This window comes from Ceratotherium simum, chromosome 12 (genome assembly GCF_057802395.1).
Source record: "Ceratotherium simum simum isolate JZ-2026a chromosome 12, ASM5780239v1, whole genome shotgun sequence".
In the NCBI taxonomy this organism is placed as follows: Eukaryota; Metazoa; Chordata; class Mammalia; order Perissodactyla; family Rhinocerotidae; genus Ceratotherium; species Ceratotherium simum.
The window spans coordinates 10716267-10735688 of NC_141911.1; the positions used below are offsets into that span (position 1 = coordinate 10716267).

The 19422-nt window shown below is 39.7% G+C and overlaps 1 protein-coding gene across 2 annotated transcripts in view; it reads right to left on the minus strand.

The window, feature by feature from the left end:
- Positions 1-18633, minus strand: part of PINX1 (PIN2 (TERF1) interacting telomerase inhibitor 1) — a 105079-nt gene extending 86446 nt beyond the window's left edge. The window contains exons 1-4 of one of the 2 annotated variants that reach the window (XM_087437393.1): positions 18503-18633; positions 12527-12636; positions 10674-10766; positions 4633-4711 (exon numbers count right to left, since the gene is read on the minus strand). In XM_087437393.1, the coding sequence (XP_087293519.1) occupies positions 4633-4711; positions 10674-10766; positions 12527-12636; positions 18503-18521 (301 nt within the window). In that variant the 5' untranslated portion in view covers positions 18522-18633. Of the gene's footprint in view, positions 1-4632; positions 4712-10673; positions 10767-12526; positions 12637-17671; positions 18378-18502 lie in introns of those variants that run through there. The other variant, XM_087437392.1, reaches the window with a different exon arrangement.
- Positions 18634-19422: the final 789 nt, after the last annotated feature.

Here is a 19422-nt window from a genome sequence, read left to right on the forward strand (position 1 = left end):
TGTTAGTTCAGGGCCAATCTTCCTCACCCAAAAAAAAAAAAGAAAAAGAGAGAGAGAGACAAGGGAAGGACTGCCTGTCTTCTGCCTATGAAAGAGTAACTGTTATGGGCATGCCCTTCTACCATAAACAATGAGAAAACCAAAGAAAAGATACCAAATAGGTCTTATCAGACAGTTGACAACAGGCAGCGCAGGACTGTGATCCTTGAGAGATGGGAAACAAGTGACATGAGCTCTGAGATCACCCTGGCTTTCTTTCAGGAAGCAATTTCTGGACAACAGCACAAGGAGGTAAGCCCAAACAGAGCCTGGGGGGTCTTGCTGAAATGAAAACACGTCCACACAAAAATGTACACACAAGTGTTCAGGGCAGCTTTAGGTATAGTCGGCAAAAACTGGAAACAACCCAAATGTCCATCCCCAAGAGAATGGAAAAACAAATTGCGGCATACTCACACAATGGCATACTACTCAGGAATGAAATGAACTACTGATAAAGGCAACAACATGGACAAATCTCAGAAGCATGCTGAGAAAAAGCAGCCAGACAGGAAAGAAAATACAAACCACATCCACAGGGATAGATCAGTTGTTGTATGGGGTGAGAATGGAGTAGGGGTTGCAGTGGCATGCGGGGTAAGGGGCTGACTGGGAAGTGACCCAAGATAAATTTTTAGCATGATGAAAATTTCTTTATCACGGTTATTATGGTTGCAAGGGTATATACATTTATCAAAACTCATGGAACTGTACCCTCAAAAATGGGTACACTGTACTGTATATAAATTATACCTCAATAAAGTTTATTTTAAAAAAAGATTCCAGGGCCGGCCCCGTGGCTTAGTGGTTAAGCGCGCGCGCTCTGCTGCTGGCGGCCCGGGGTTCGGATCCCGGGCGCCCACCGATGCACCGCTTCTCTGGCCATGCTGAGGCCGCATCCCACATACAGCAACTAGAAGGATGTGCAGCTATGACATACAACTATCTACTAGGGCTTTGGGGGAAGAAAAATAAATAAAATTATAAAAAAAAAAAAGATTCCAGGCAGAGTTCTGCTTCCAGTAACGGTGGACTGGCTAATTTTGACCACCTCTCTTGCTAAGAAAACCAGAACAAAATATTGGGGGGTTGGGGGTTGGGTTGCTCAAAGATATTCCTGTGGAGCTAACAAAGCAGTAAAGAACTAGAAAGTAACGATTAGGGATAAGGAAATCCAGAGAGGGAAGTCTGACATTTGGGGCTTTTTTCCCCATTGAGTGTGTCAATGGCAATAGAAGAGGCAGCTGAGAGGCTGAGAAACTTGAGATTCAAGGAATGTTAAATGTTTTTAAAAAGAGAGAATAGGAGAATTGAAATCAATATGCAAAGAAAATTTTGAGTTTTGCAGTAAAGGAGAGCAGAAGCATCAGGAAGTAGCAGTAGATGAGGTAAATGGGGTCAAGAGAAAGTTTTAAAATTAGTTTTTAAATGATTTTTTGAGTAGGATACAATGCGCATAGTACAAAATTTTAAAGGTAGAAAGGGACTATAGTAAAAGCTAAGTTTTCCTCTGATCCTATTCCCCAGTCACTCAGCTCCCCTCCCTAGAGCCAATCACTGTTATCAGTTTCCTAAATACTTTTCTGGAGATAGTCTATGTATATAAAATATATACAGAATAGATATTTTAGAGATATTCTGTGTGTATCAACCTCAGCACCACTGACAATTTGGGCCAGATAATTCTTTGTGGTTGCAGGCTGTCTTATGCACTGCAGGATATTTAGCAGCATCCCTGGCTTCTACCCACAAGATGCCAGAAGCACCCCCAACCCCCAGATGTGACAACCAAAAATGGCTCCAGACATTGCCAAAATCACCTGCAGCTGAGAACCACCAGCGCAGACCCAAGCACACACACACATACTATTTCCTATATTTTTTCCTACAAACGCATGCCACACACACTGTTTTTCATCTTCCTTTTTTTACTTTATAATATTGGAGATCATCCATCAGTAGTATAGAGATTTCAAATTTAATTATATCTTGCTATCATTAAGTATAGTTATTCATAATGTTCATTATCTTAAGTGCATTCTATTTTTTTATTTGGGGAGAAAGCACTTTAATTTCCTTAATGACACCTAAGAATAGCCTAAGTATCAGGCGAAAATCCATCCATCTGAAAGTATCACTCTTACTTGGTGGCAGTATATCCTAATTACTAAAGTAATAGGAGTTCTAGCTCTGTAAACAACAATGATGATAAAGACTACAGCAGTTAATACTTATTAAGTACTTACTATGTTTTAGGCAGTGTTCAAAGTACTTTAGTTGTATTAATATATTTAATTCTCACAACAACCTTCTAAGGATAGTACTATTAGCCCCATTTCACAGAAGAGGAAACAAAGGAACAGAGATAGTAATTTATTCAAGGTCACACAAGTAGTAAGCATCAGAATCAGGATTCAAATTCAGGCAGGCTGGCTTGGTGTTCACCTCTAAACCACTACGCTCTATTACTTCTTCAGTCAAAACCTATCAATCTTAAACCAGCATGTTTACTTCATCTCTATGTTTCTATTGAGTTCAATTGTGATCCTGAATACAAAGATGTTTTTGTTTATAATTAGTAAGGACTAATGTCCTTGAATTTTCCTACTGTATATATCCTGCATTTCCTAATACCATTCCAGTCAGAGTTTTCACAAAGCACTTTCCTTATGTTGGCCTTTGGCTAACAAATTACCATCCTTTATATTAGGACTACATATAGAACTATTAAGATAGTTCTAATACTTATAGCATGGGTAAAGAAAACTGTCCAAGTCATAGATTCCAACAAGAAGTCCAATCTGACTAGAGAATATACAGAGTACCCTTCCCTGCATGCTTTTGGGCTCACTCCCATACATAGCCCTGCAATAAATCTTCCTACAGTTAGGTGTGCACAGTAATTTTACCAGACAATCACCAACATATCCTGCTCATTACCTCCAAAGCAGAGATTATGTCTCACAACTACATATCCTCAAGTCTAACTTGGTATCCAGAACACAGATCAATAAATGTTTGCTGAACTCAAGTCAATGAAATTAATTTTTAATTTCATCCCACCAAGTTCTTTCTCTTTAATCTAACAAACATCTTTTGACTATTCACTACATGCCAAACATTGCAACACAAGGATAGAAAGAAATTCCTTATAAAAATGTTTGCAGAATACAACTCAACAACAAAAATACAACCTGATTTAAAAATGGGCAAAGGACTTGAATAGACATTTCTCCGAAGAAGACACAAATGGCCAACAAACACACGAAAAGCTGCTCAACATGACCAATCATTAGGGAAATGCAAATCAAAACCACAAGGAGATATCACCTCACACCCATTAGGATGGCTACTATCAAAAAAACAGAAAATAACAAGTGTTGGCAGGGTGTGGATAAACTGGAACCCTTGTGCACTGTTGGTGAGAACGTAAAATAGTGCAGCCACTATGGAAAACAATATGCTGTTTCCTAAAAATCTTAAAAACAGAACTACCATATGATCCAGCAATCTCACTTCTAGGTATATACCCAAAAGAATTGAAAACAGGGACTTGAAGAGATACTTGCATACCCATGTTCATAGCAACACTATTCATAATGGCCCAGAGGTGCAACCCAAGTGTCCAGCGGTGAACGAATGGATAAACAAAATGTGGTATATACATACAATGGAATATTATTCAGCCTTAAAAGGAAGTGAAGCTACAACATTGGATGCTACAGCATGGACGAACCTTGAGGACACGGGAGCACAACAATGTGAATGTACTTATGTCACTGAACTACACACTTAAAAATGGTTAAGATGGTAAATTTTATTTTATGTGTATTTTACAGTTTTTAAAAAAATGTTTGCAGAAGAGATAATAGTCTAGACTTCTTCATGAACATCAAGCAGAATTAACTGAAGTTATGTCCTTACCTTTCAAATAACCATGTGACAAAAAACTTTCTTTAAACTAAAAAATAATACCAAAGGCCCTCAAGTTTGAGGAGTATACCATCCGTGCCCTTCCCCCCAGCAGTATTATCTTTTTGTTTATTTAATATGGAAAGCCCAACGTTCAGTTGTTTCATTTCTAATTCCTACAGCTTGAGAATACAATTTCTAGTACTGAGCCCCCTGCAACAAATTTTACTATATCTGAGCAATCTGAACCTCTTACATGAATTAAAAGGTAAAACCAATTTCACTTGGCAGAATCAGTACAGAAAGGGCCTTCTATTAAGCCTTCACTGGATGCTCGTTTATGTCCCATTTGATATTGCTGGTTTTGTATTTTAAAAACATCTTTTGAGTCACACTAAGGATCTGTGGAAAGATCACTTTACTATTTGAGGTGTAAACTGAATAGATTCATCTTGTCACTCTCAAACTCTTAATGGGAAAAAAGTGTTTGCTTATGACTAAAGGTTCATTCAAAGAAAGCACCATTAAAATATAAACAGAAATGAGTATTTGTAATAGATTCAATCAATTAACTTTCAAATATATGATACTTACAGTAAAAAGATATAAATCTAAATAATAAATCTATTTATTATATACATAAATATAAATCTAATGGATAAAAAGCAAAAGTTTCCCTACCTGCTGTTTCCTGCCCATGGCAAGTGTTCAGTTCAGCCAGAAGCTGGTTAAAATCATCTTGATGAGCAATCCAGTTGTCCTGAAAATATCAAAAAATCAATTAGAGGCAAGCCTGTCGTTTACCTACACTGATTGAGATAAGATACATTTTGGAATCAAGGAAATCTGGTAGTTAATGTGAAATTTTAAACATTTCATCAACATATTATTTTATAAATTTGATTGAAAAAGAAATAATATAACTTTGAAATGTAATTTATCTATATCAGTAATAAAAATGGGTTTCTTGGAAGCCTAAGTCCTGATTTCAAATGTGGATAACTTATCAATAGTCAACTTATAGTCAAATAATCAACAGGCAACCGGTGTGCTAAATATTAGAATAAGGCAAAATAAAAAGATTATTGCTTTCTCACTTAGGGAAAATTATGTAGGTCAAAGGGAAAAAACAGTGATGGATTTGGGGTGTCTCTTCTTTGCTCACAGGAGTTGAAAATAGTTTGCCTAATTCTATTCGCTTGCATCCATCCCAATTTTACAAAACAACATTGGGGAAGGGAAGAGGAAGGACTCCAAGTTTCCTGAATCAATCAGCAGCCGTTTGTAAGGTGGTCAGCTAATAAGTTCATTACAACAAAGAGAATCTGGCTTTAAAAGAGAATGAACATCTCTAAAACAATATAAAGCAGTGGGAAGCAGGGTTTCAATTTAGGAATTTGCCTCACACATACACTTTTTTTTTTTTTTTTTTTAATTTTTTGTTTATTGCAGTAACATTGGTTTATAACATTGTAAAAATTTCAGGTGTACATCATTGTACTTCTATTTCTGCATAGATTACATCATGTTCACCACCAAAATACTAATTACAACCCATCACCACACACATGTACCCAATTATCCCTTTCACCCTCCTCCCTCCCCCCTTCCCCTCTGGTAACCACCAATCCAATCTCTGTCCCTATGTGTTTGTTTATTGTTGTTATTATCTACTACTTAATGAAGGAAATCATACGGTATTTGACCTTCTCCCTCTGACTTATTTCACTTTGCATCATGCCCTCAATGTCCATCCATGTTGTCACAAATGGCTGGATTTCGTCGTTTCTTATGGCTGAGTAGTATTCCATTGTGTATATATACCACAGCTTTTTTATCCATTCGTCCCTTGATGGGCACTTAGGTTGCTTCCAAGTCTTGGCTATTGTGAATAAGGCTGCAATGAATACAGGGGTGCATGTACCTTTGCAAATTGGTGTTTTCAAGTTCTTTGGATAAATACCCAACAGTGGAATAGCTGGATCATATGGTAGTTCTATCGTTGATTTTTTGAGGAATCTCCATACTGTTTTCCATAGTGGCTGCACCAGTTTGCACTCCCACCAGCAGTGTATGAGAGTTCCCTTCTCTCCACAACCTCTCCAACACATGTTGTTTCCTGTCTTGTTAATTATAGCCATTCTGACGGGCGTGAGGTGATATCTCATTGTAGTTTTGATTTTCATTTCCCTGATAGTTAGTGATTTTGAACATCTTTTCATGTGTCTGTTGGCCATCTGTACATCTTCTTTGGAGAAATGTCTGTTCAGGTCTTTTGCCCATTTTTTAATTGGGTTGGTAGTTTTTTTGTTGTTGAGATGCATGAGTCCTTTATATATTTTGGAGATTAAGCCCTTATCAGATGTATGGTTTGCAAATATCTTCTCCCAATTGTTAGGTTGTCTTTTCGTTTTGTTGATGGTTTCCTTTGCTGTGCAGAAGCTTTTTAGTTTGATGTAGTCCCATTTGTTTATTTTTTCTATTGTTTCTCTTGCCCGGTCAGATGCTCACACATACACTTTTTAAAGAATGCTTAAGGTTAAGGCATACTGACTAGGTTTACTGGGCAATGCTACTCCTAAAAAATTAAATATATCTGTATATCTATCTCTCAACAACTACCTTCAAAGTCAACCTTACATAATTTTTTGTTTAATTGTCCAAGGTGTGCTTATTAATTGATGAAAATACAGAGGATAATGCTAAACATTCCATCTAGTAAGTGTGTGGAATTTCAAATGTTTTGAAGTATTGGTTTTAGATTTTGTCATCAGAGAATAGTCACAGCACTTTTTTTCCAGCTTTACTGACAAGTAATTGACATATTAGTTACAGCATTTTTTCCCCTTGTTCCCCAGTTTTATTAAGATATAACTGACATACAACATTGTATTACTTTTAGATGTACAACATGATGATTTGAAATATGAACTCTTTCTTTAGTGGTTTAAAATTTTAGCTGTTGGCCCAAAAAATTTGAACTAATCAAAGTAATTCAGTTTATCTAAAGTTATTCTCCAGATTTTCTACCAGAATTCTGTTGTCTGCAAAAATTTAAGAACAAAGCTTTCAGCTTAGATATTTTTTAAAGTGAACAATACTGAAAATGAAAAGCATGGTAGGCCATTAATTTTTTTTATTGATGTTTTAATCGTTGTGAAATTTTGGGTTGTACATTTTTGTTTGTCCATCAACATGTATATGTCTCCCTTCACCCCTGGTGCCCACCCTCTACCCCCATTGCCCCTGGTAACCACAATACAGTTTTCTCTGTCCATGTGTTGGTTTATATTCCATATACGAGTGAGATCACAGTGTTTGTCTTTCTCTTTCTGGCTTATTTCACTTAACATAATACCCTCCAGGCCCAACTATGTTGTTGCAAATGGGACGATTTTGTCTTTTTTTACAGCTGAGTAGTATTCCATTGTATATATATATACCACATCTTCTTCATCCAATCATCAGTCAATGGACACTTAGGTTGCTTCCACTTCTTGGCTATAGTGAATAATGCTGCAATGAACATAGCGGTGCATAAGCCCCTTTATTGTTGATTTCAGATTCGTTGGATAGACTCCCAGTAGTAGGATAGCTGGATCATTGGGTATTTCTATTTTTAATTCCTTGAGGAATCTCCATACTGTTTTCCATAGAGGCTGCACCAGTTTGCATTCCCACCAGCTGTGTGTGAGGGTTCCTGTTTCTCCACATCCTCTCCAACATTTGTTGTTTTGCGTCTTGGTGATTATAGCCATTCTAACAGGTGTGAGGTGATATCTTAGGGCTGTTTCGATTTGTATTTCCCTGATGATTAGTGATGTTGAACGTCTTTTCATGTGCCTATTGGCCATCTGTATATTTTCTTTGGAGAAGTATCTGTTCATTTCCTCTACCCATTTTTTGATCGGGTTGTTCGTTGTTTTGTTGTTCAGTTGTGTGAGTTCCTTATATATTATGGAGATTAACCCCTTGTCAGATATATGTTTTGCCAATATTCTCTCCCAGCTGGTGGGTTGTCTGTTCATCTTGATTCTGGTTTCGTTTGTCTTGTAGAAGCTCTTTAATCTGATAAAGTCCCACTTGCTTATTTTTTCTTTAGTTTCCCTAGTCTGGGTAGGCATGTCATCCGAAAAGATTTCTTTATGACCAATGTCAAATACTGTGCTGCCTATATTTTCTTCTATGAGTTTTATAGTTTCAGGTCTCACCTTCAGGTCTTTGATCCATTTTGAGTTAATTTTTGTGAATGGCGATAGCAGATGGTCCACTTTCATTCTTTTGCACGTGGCTGTCTAGTTTTCCCAACATTTATTGAAGAGACTTTCCTTTCTCCATTGTATGTTCTTAGCTCCTTTGTTGAATACTAGCCATCCATATATGTGTGGTTTTATTTCTGGGCTTTCAATTCTGTTCCATTGATCTGTGTGTCTATTTTTGTACCAGTACCATGCTGTTTTGATTACTATTGCTTTGTAGTATGTTTTGAAGTTAGGGATTGTGATGCCTCCAGCTTTGTTCTTTTTTCTTAGGATTGCTTTAGCTATTCGGGGTCTTTTGTTGCCTCATATGAATTTTAATATTCTTTTTTCTATTTCCGTGAAGAATATCATTGGGATTCTGATTGGGATTGCATTGAATCTGTAGATTGCTTTAGGTAATATAGACATTTTAACTATGTTTATTCTTCCAATCCACGTGCATGGGATGTCTTTCCATTTCTTTACGTCATCATTGATTTCTTTCAATAATGTCTTGTAGTTTTCATTGTATAGGTCTTTCACCTCCTTGGTAAGATTTATTCCTAGATATTTTATTCTTTTTGATGCAATTGTAAATGGTATTATCTTTTTGAGCTCTCTTTCTGTTAGTTCATTATCAGCATACAGAAATGCAACAGATTTTTGTAGGTTGATTTTGTACCCTGTGACTTTGCTGTTATTGATTACTTCTAATAGTTTTCCAATGGATTCTTTAGGGTTTTCTATCTATAAAATCATGTCATCTGCAAATAGTGAGAGTTTCACTTCTTCGTTGCCTATTTGGATTCCTTTTATTCCTTTTTCTTGCCTAATTGCTCTGGCCAAAACCTCCAGTACTGTGTTGAATAAGAGTGGTGAGAGTGAGCAGCCCTGCCTCGTTCCTGTTCTCAGAGGAATGGCTTTCAGTCTTTCCCCGTTGAGTATGATGTTGGCTGTGGGTTTGTCATAAATAGCCTTTATTATGTTGAGGTACTTTCCTTCTATACCCATTTTGTTGAGAGTTTTTATCATAAATGGATGGTGTATCTCGTCAAATGCTTTCTCTGCGTCTATTGAGATGACCATGTGGTTTTTATTCTTTGTTTTGTTGATGTGGTGTATCATGTTGATTGATTTGCAGATGTTGAACCATCCCTGCGTCCCTGGTATAAATCCTACTTGATCATGGTGTATGATCTTTTTAATGTATTGCTGTATTTGGTTTGCCAATATTTTGTCGAGGATTTTTGCATCTATGTTCATCAGCGATATTGGCCTGTAATTTTCCTTCTCTGTATTGTCTTTGTCTGGCTTTGGTATCAGGGTGATGTTGGCCTCATAGAATGAGTTAGGAAGTGTTCCATCTTCCTCTATTTTTTGGAATAGTTTGAGAAGGATGGGTATTAAATCTTCTTTGAATGTTTGGTAAAATTCACCGGAGAAGCCATCTGGTCCTGGACTTTTATTTTTGGGGAGGTTTTTGATTACTATTTCAATCTCTTTACTTGTGATTGGTCTACTCAGATTCTCCATTTCTTCTTGGTTCAGTTTTGGGAGGTTGTAGGAGTCTAAGAATTTATCCATTTCTTCTAGATTGTCCAATTTGTTGGCATATAATTTCTCATAGTATTCTCTTATAATCCTTTGTATTTCCGTGGTATCGTTGTAATTTCTCCTCTTTCATTTCTACTTTTATTTACTTGAGCCTTTTCTCTTTTTTTCTTAGTCTGGTAGGCCATTAATTTTTAACTACAGTGTCATATTTTCAAAATGTCAGCATTTAAGAGGAAATGTGAATAAATTCAACTGTTGTACACCAACAGTCAGAAATAGACAATGGGACAGGAAAAGACCACCACTTTCTTGTGGTATTTCTGAGACTAAATGCCACCAAGTTTTTTTCTTTTGTGAGGGAGATTAGCCCTGAGCTAACACCTATGGCCAATCCTCCTCTTTCTGCTGAGGAATATTGGCCCTGGGCTAACGTCCATGCTCATCTTTCTCTACTTTATATGTGGGACGCCTGCCACAGCATGGCTTGATAAGCGATGCGTAGGTCCGCACCCAGGATCCGAACCTGCAAACCCCATGCAAACTTAACCACTATGCCACCAAGCCGGCCCTGCCACCAAGTTTTAATAATATAAGCTAATATTAGAACACTGGTAAAGATGAAAATTCCTCTGTACTGAAATAAATATTTCTATAAGAACAATACTTTTTGCAAAGTTTAGCAATAAAATTAGTTTGGATCTCTTAGGCGCAAGCAAGTAAAGAATCCCATAAGGACAATAAGGCACGGTGATGGCATGTTACATGATGAACAGCCAGCTTAGTTAGTGGCTCTTAAATTATCCAAAACAAGGATGATACACACTTGAATAGTGAAAAATTGACCAATCAATTTGATTGGATTAAAATTTTTGTATTTACAAAAAGGCAATTATGCAAGGAAAACCCCCCGCAGACACTGTGGCTCACTTCATTATTGATGGTAGCTCCAAGTCCCAGGTGGTTATTTTTAACTTGAACTTTAATATGTTCTGTGGCTCCTTGCTCTTGAGCCCCTAAACCCTGTAGAGATTAAACACAAAGACAGTTAACATTTTTATCGGGTATAAAGAGAGATTACCTCTTTCTTCTTTCATCAACTATTTGATTAATTACTAAACATCTAGGATTGAGGCACTATCCTTGCCTTCAAAGAGGACACAGTCTAATGCATTCTTACAAGATGTCTATAATACCAAGGATGCACTTACAATAATGAAAGCCAATTCTTCAACCTGAGACCCAATTCAAGGCCCATGTAAACATTAGGGAGAACAGGCCTTTTTCTGATGCACAAAAGCAGAGTACTACTACAAAGTAAGAGAAGCCCATCAGAGATATTAAAAGTCTGGCTCTCTCCTTCTATAAAACAACACTGAGGGACAGGGTAGAGAGATCCAAGCCCCCTGCATCAATTAACACTCATTTGTAAGGTGTCCCAGAGAGCTTGGTGTACTGAAGAACCTGAACGGCACTGAGGGTGGCTCCAGCAAAGTGAATGAAGAGAAAATAAGACAATATGAAGGGGCCAGACCTCATGGGACCTTGGAAATTATGGTAGGATTTTGGATTTTATTTTTTAAAAACAACAGGAAACCACTGAACTTTTAAGCAAGGGAATGACACAATCTAATTTCTGTATTTTAAAAGATCAGTCTGGCTGCTGTATGGCAAATGGCCCACAGAAGGAAAAGAAGGGAGGCAGTGAAGCAAGTGAGAGGCTGTTGTGGTGATCAGGGCAAGCCATGGCAGTGGTTGGACCATGATGGTGCCCTGGATAGAGAGGAATAATGACCAGGCATGTGGGAAGTGAGACAGGTGGAGGAACCAAGCCTCACTCCCAGGCTTCTGGCTTGAGTAAGCTGGTAGACAGGGTACCATTTGTAAAAATGGGGAAAACTTGAGAGGAAAAAGATTTTGGGGGATCATGAATTTTATAATAAAAATGATAAACTTAAGATGCTTAGTCAAGTGGAAATGTCAATAAGGTCAATAAGGCTGATGAATTTATAAATTTGGAGCTCAGAGGACAGATATGGACTAGATATAGAAAAGTGACAGTTCTCAGAATTTAGATAATTTAAAGCATGGGACGGAATGAATGAGCTCACCTGAGCAGAGTATGGAAGAGGACCTGGGGCTGACCCCAAGGAGCTCTGAAGCTCAAAAGTCTGGAGGTGGAAGAGCTAGCAACAAATTTAGGAGTGGCTGGTGAGGCAGAAGATAAAAACAGGAGAGAGGGCAGTATTTCAAGGAAGCCAAGACAGAAGTATTTCAAGGAAGGAGTAGTCAATTATGTCCAATACTGCACATTACATTAAGTTAGGTGAAAACAAAAAAGAGTCCATTGGATTTGGCAACAAGATCATTAAAGACCTTGACAAGAACCACTTAAGTGTAGAGATATTAGTAGAAGTCCCATTTGAATTAGGAACAAATGAACTGTGAGGAAAAAGAGAAAATGTGTAGTCTAGCTATAAGAGAATAAAATATTACTCTTCGCAATATAAAACTCTGATGGTTAAGAATGATTCCAAGTGCAACTAATTAAAAGGGACTGTTTATGAAAAACGTTAATCACAGTAGGTTAAATGATAAAGCGAGTTGACATTTATGTTGAATTCTAACTTTATCATCACAAGGTCACTACAATTTAGTTATTTCTCCAAAATCACCTATTGATCCAAGACATAAATTTCTCCCAGTTTCCTAAGAAAGATGTATTCTCCTGATTTGTAATCTCTTTGTATGGCTCCAATTTCTTTTGCTCTTCTCCAAAATACCTTTCCTTTAGACCATCCCATCTTCTCTAGCATCCTCTGGCCAAACTTGGAATCATCATTACTCCATGCAGTGTTTCTTGGGTCCACAGCCCACTTCTGCTTCCGCCGACCTGTAAATGACAAAGTATCTCATCAGCAATTTGTCTTTCAAATCTGGAAAACACCATGCAAATACATACATACCTAATACATACACACATACCTGCATAAAATATGACATACATTATGTTTTAATAGAGACAGATATCAGATTCAGCATCCAATGGAATGTTATCAAACTGGATCATTTATCCTGGTTTCCCCAATAATTGTATATTCTCAACATATAAATTGACCTTATAAGATAAAAATAAAAATATTCCCTCCAAAGGTGACAAATTGAAAGACATGATCTACTGTCAGTCAGGTCTTCCACATCCAGCTAAAGGCAGCAACTTAAAGCCCCTGTCAACACCAGCGTCATCCTCACCATCAGTAGTAGCAGCAGCAGTTATAGCTTTTGCTGCCATACCTTATGTGTCAAATGCTATCCATACATTATTAGACTCACTTTTCATAGTAACCCAAAGAGAGTAGATATTCTTATCTCCACTTTTCAGATGAGAAAATCTGAGCCTTAAGAGAAAGAAATGTGCCTAATGCCTCCAAGCAAAAGCCAGAGCCTCTATACAAACCAAGGTCCCACTGACATCAAAGCATATAGTCTTAATCCACAATATACAACAGTCATTATGATCTTGGGGATAATCAACTGTACCTTCCACACATGTGATCTACAGATACTAGCAATCACTCCTTTTCACTGAAATGCCCTAAGGCCATATGACCCCTTCTCTGGACTTCCAGAATAAATTATCTGCTTCTTTTCTGGCATGTAATACTTTTGTGTATTATGGCTATTTATGTCCATATATTATGTTTCCTATTAGATCATAATCTCCTATGGCTCACAATTGTGTCTTATTCTTTCTTATACTTCACTGCAAGAAGTAAAAAACACTGTGCCCATAGCAGGCACTCAGTAAATATGTGAATGAATGTATGAATGAATGAGAAAGGAAGGAGGGAAGGAAGAAAGAAAGGAAAGAAGAAAAGGGGATAGGATACAAGGAAGGAAGGAACATAACTGAATTAAAGCAACTGCTTTGAATCTCTTCAAACTAAGTATTTTTTTAAATGCATATAAATAACTGACTATTATGAACTCAAATTTACTGTAGTTTTAAGGAAAATTATGGCAGATATAGAATCTCAAAAGTTCACAGAACAAGAAAATAAAACTCAAAGTAAATTGTGGCGGAATGAGAAATTTGGAGGTCCTGTTATTATCATTCACATTCTGCACCAATGGAAGCACAGCATCTCACTATCAACAGCAACCTCATGCCTTGGCAGTCTCATGACATAATTTTAAAAAATAACACAATTTTCCAGTCCAAGAGGCTCATTATACTGCAGGTAAAATCAATAAAGAGACCCATAACTATACACTGCCTAGCAAAAATAAGTAAACTTTTTACAAACATGCAGGCAGAAAAAGGTTACTTATAAAGCAAAACAACTTGGGCTCAAATTTATAGTGTTTTGCAGGAAAAAGGTGACCCAAATATGCTACACGTGGCTAAGTTACCATGTTACTTATCTTAGTAAATACTCAGCATAATGCTGCCTCTGCTAATGAACAACATTAGAGATGGGACTTGTTAACCAGTGTTCTCTCTGTAAGGCTGCTTACTGGTAAGTGTCCGAGTTCATGACTCTATATAGTAGTGCTTGTCAGGGATCTGTGACTGGGGCTTGTATGAAGGAGACATTTTTGAGAATGATTAAGCCCACCGTTTGCAATAAGAACTGCATACAGTTTATGTCACATAGGTATATACAGCAGACTATAGTGCTTAATGCTTACAACACAAAAGACTGGATGGATAGCTGTCAGTTCCTCTTCCCCAGGGAAATGGCAGGTATCCTCAACCAATGGGGTAGGGCAGTCTTTCCCAAATGAGGATGTTAAATGGGGGGAGAGGCTTTCCATTAAAATTAAAAACAGTAACACTCAGTTAAACAAAATTTAATACAGTCATGCAGTGCATAATGACATTTCGGTCAACAATGGACCACATGTAAAATGGTGGTCCCATAAGATCAGTACCATGTAGCCTAGGTGTGTAGTAGGCTATGCCATCTAGGTCTGTGTAAGTACTACAGGGGAGGAAGAAATTTTCCTCTACCCTTCTAGGTTCTTCTGGCTGGTCTAAGAATTAAATTGACATGATACAGAATAACAGGAGAAAATTAAACAAAGTTTAATAACATGTATACATGAGAGAAACCCAGGAAAACTGAGTGACTCAGCCAGAACTGCCGAAGCCGCCACCTTAAATACCATCTTTACCTAAAGACAAAGGAGGATGTTGGGGGTGGGGGCAGTCAGTGACGGGAGATTACCAGAAAAACCCCAGTAAACAAGAATAACATTATTATGCAGATTTAAGTCCTTGTTTTCCGAATTGATAAGAGTTTCTAGAGATAAGGTCATCCCCCTCTTCCTGGTACAGAGAGGGAGACACCTTTACAAATGGAGAGTTCCCTTACAAATGTAAATGTCTCTGACAAAGGGTAACTTCCACTTGGTCTTCAGAGGTTCTCCCATGTCTGCAGTTTCTTAAAGGTATCCAATCCTAAATAATCCTCATGCCAAAGAGACACATTTTGAGGTGGCAAATTCTGCTCCCCTACATATACTGGGAAAAACTCAGGAAACCGAGTCACTCACCAAAAAGGCTAGAAGCCCTCACCTTCAATGCCATCCTCAGCTAAAGACAAAAGAAGATGTGGGGGTAGGGAGTGTCAGGAACTTCAAAGAGAAGAAAGGCAATTCACAGGTAGGTGAAAAGGAGCAAACGTTTGCAAAACAAGCATGTGTTTGGCCACACAGAAACAGAGAACACAAAGGGGAGCCCAACAAATAGGCCTTTCTGGGTTCCTGCCTGTCTACTACCTAGTTCATGTTATGCTAAGGTGATAATTCATTTCCTGAGACAGGTTTTTTTAATCTTAATTCTTTTAGGCAGTTAAGGGGAAGGTAACAAGAAAAAACTGTCTGAGTCTTTGTTTCTTAAAAATAATCAGCCTAAAATAATCCTCATGTTAAAGAGACACATTTTGGGGTGGCATATTTTGTTCCCCTTCAGTACACTCTATGATGTTCACACAATGACAAAATCACCTAACTACACATATCTCAGAACATATCCCCTTTGTTAAGCAAAACATGACTGTAGTGTCTCCACACAGTGAAGACTTCCCCAGAACTCTGAATATGCAAATGTGTAGATTCTCTTAGAGGAGGGCACGGCAGGCATGCCATGTTTCGCAAACTTATTTGATCATAACCCTACTTCCCTGGAACATTTCCTGGCTCTAGTGTTGTAGAAGTTCCAAGTTTGGGAAATCGTGGCAAAGAAAAGACTGTCTTTGGTCTGTTCAGAATGGATCAACTTTTACACATGCTTTGTTATTCTTATTCCACATCTGTTCTGTGCTCAGATGTCAGCTTTGCTAATACTGTGTGCAGAAAAGAGCTCACAGAGCAGGCCTGACTGCTAGCTATCCTTCAAAAGGCTTGCTCACAAGGCTGGCCCTTGGTAGGGAATTTGGATTTCAGGAGGGTTCCTACCATTCTCAGAACTGATAAGAGTGGCTCACTATGCCTGTTTCTACAAACAATGCTGAATATCTGCTTTCCTTCTGGGAGTCTGGAATTTTGGTACATGCCAGGCAGAGGCTGCCTACGTGACCAGCCCCCAGTAAAAACCTGGGGCAGAGTCTCTAACAAGCTCCCCTGGTCAGCAACATTTCACATGTGATGTCACAACTCATACTGGGGGAATTAAGTGTGTCATGTGTGACTCCACTGGGAGAGGACTCTGGAAGCTTGTGCCTGGTTTGCCCTATGTGTCTTTACCTTTTGCTGATTTTGCTCTGTATCCTTTAGCTGCAATAAATCTTAGCCATGAGTACAACTATATGCTGAGTCCTGCATCCTGAGTCCTAGCAAATCACTGAATCTGGGGACACTCTGGGGGACGCCCAACACCATGTGGAACAGCAGTGTAAGGGAGAGCGCTGGGCCCCAGGGAAGAGTGCCCTGAATCTGCAGAATCACTATCTGGGACAATATGTGTAACCATCTTCCAGCAGAGGCTCCTCCTATTTGGAGATCTAACTATAAGTGGTTCCATCAGGATACTTTTGGGGTAACCCCAATAAACAACCTTCATGTGACAGCTGCAAAGGACTTCACTTTTCAATCACTCCATGCCTAACGCTGCATGGCTTGTGCCAGGATTGAGCTTCTTCTGAAAGGTGTGCTGAGTTCCAAGAGCCAAAGACAGAAGTTTTGTCCTTTTTTTTTTCAAAGACACTTTCAGATATTCAAGAGCACAAAATATCCCACCCATGCAGTCTTATTAAAAAATTATTCAAGACTGAGGAAACTACAGCATAAAACTTTAATGTAATGAGTATTAAAATCCATTAACTAGGACTGGCCCCGTGGCATAGTGGTTAAGTTCGAGCACTCCACTTCAGCAGCCCGGGATTCACAGGTTTGGAACCCCAGGAGCAGACCTACACACCACTCATCAAGCCATGCTGCGGCAGCATCCCACATACAAAATAGAGGAGGACTGGCATAGATGTTAGCTCAGGGCCAATCTTCTTCAAACAAAAAGAGGAAGATTGGCAACAGACCTTAGCTGAGGGCCAATCTTCTTGACCAAAAAATAAAAATAAAATCAATTAACTAAAGTGTTATGATTTGCTTATAAAATGTAATCTTCCGAGTGCCAAAAATTGATCTTAAAAAGAAAAGTCTATAAAAAAGTAATATCTTGACAAAAATATGGGTCTAAAACTCCAAATTATATAAAAACTGGGAAGTGTGAGTGATAAATGAAATTCTTGTCTTACATAGGGGGAGGTTTGTGTAAGCTGGATTTCCTGTCTTACACAGAGGACAGCCAATAAAATAACATTTCATAATTAAAGAAATTTTGTCACTTTCTAGCTCAATGACTTGGGGTGAATTATTTTCCTCCGAACCTCAATTTTTGCCCCTGTAAAACTGGAATGGAGCCTTACTCGAATCTTTTTGTGCTCCCATTCTTCCGTCTCCTCACATAAGAGATGCTGACAGCATTTGCTGCACAAAATCCCTGTGTAGTTGCTGTTGGTCTGGTAAATGAGCTGTTTCTGTCCGTTGCTCTTCACAACTTGCAGTAAGTTATGGGCCGTCTCTTCAGGACCAAAGCACGACTGCCATCTGGCGGCAGGCAGTCTTAGCTACACGTACCATTCCGAATTAGTCTCTCCAGAGATGGCATGAATGAACTTCCCCCCACAAAGTGGGGGTAAATGTCAAAGGCCAACTGAGGCAGGACCGGGCATTGTGGCCAACATTCCTTTCATGGAAGGTTGTTAATAATGCCGACTAACGAAGTCAAAACCGCCACAGTCTTAGAATGACTCATTAGCGCTGCACCCCCTAAAAAAGGCTGACTTCCTGTGTTGGATGCTCCTAATCCCTCTGTTTTTCTCTTTCTGGGTTCAATACATCTTCGAGGATGGGATTTCAGCGCCTAAGGAGATCCTGCCGGCCAGACTTCCTCTTTCAACCTGAGGAAGCCAAGGCCCCAGGAAGTCCGGGTTCCCACGACCGCCGTCCTGACTCCCACTCGAACCCACCGCACGTGCCAGGTCTGAGTGTGAGACAAGAGTCCCCAGCGCAGCTCGCAGTCTCTTTCACTAGCAGACCGGCAGCTCCTTTCGGACACGGCTGGGCTTCCCCGTCCGCCGGCTCCCCCCGCCCACGGCGCGCCGGCCACCCGCGCCCCGCCAATCGGTCCGGCAGGGAGCGTCAGCCCGGCACCTTCACTCTCGCGCCCTGGTCGCGCCTCCGCGCCCACCACTCACGCTCAGCCAGCATCGACATGTCGCCGAGCCTGTGTCGCCGCGGGCCTCCGGAACTGAGGAACTGCGGCTCCCGGCTGAGAGCCGGCGGAGAAGCTAGAACCACCGGGCTCACACGCGGGGAGGACCGCAGTGGCGAGGGCGCGTGCTGGTGACGTCAGGGAGGCGCGACCCGCTCCTCGACCTCGTGGCGGGAGTGGGCGGGGCGCGGGCCGTCTTGGGGCGGGGCGGGGGAGATCAGTGACGTGAGTGAGCGCGAACCCCAAGCCCGGAGAGGTCGGAGGTTTAAAGGAGGTGGAGAGAGGACGGATTCGTGCGCTTGAACGAGTTCGTGCACTAAATGCTTGGACATACGTCAAGCCCTTAAGAGTGTCCGCCGCAGAGCCCACGCTCAATAAGGTTACCTGTATCACCGGCATCGTTAATTACTAAATGCCAAGCATAGTGCTTTCTGGAAATAAGACATGATCTGTGCCCTCAGGTGGCTCATAGTCTAACGAGGAAAAGAAATATGTAGCTTCGCTCCTGGCAGCCCAGGTTCGGCCGGGTGCGCACCGACGCACCGCTTGTCTGGCCATGCTGAGGCCGCGTCCCACATGGGACAACTAGAAGGACGTGCAACTATGATGTACAACTATCTACTGGGGCTTTGGGGAAGAAAAGGAGGATTGGCAATAGATGTTAGCTCAGAGCCGGTCTTCCTCAGCAAAAAAAGAGGAGGATTAGCAGGATGTTAGCTCAGGGCTGATCTCCCTCACAATAAAGAAAGAAAGAAAGAAATATGTAAACAACAGTCCTTACGGCCGTCAGCATACAAAAATGTTGCATAGAAGGAGTTTGAGCAACTTGGCTGGAGGGGAAGACTGCACTGTGGTGTCCTATTTTTCTTCACATCCTACCTCTGCTCTCTGAGACTGATAGAC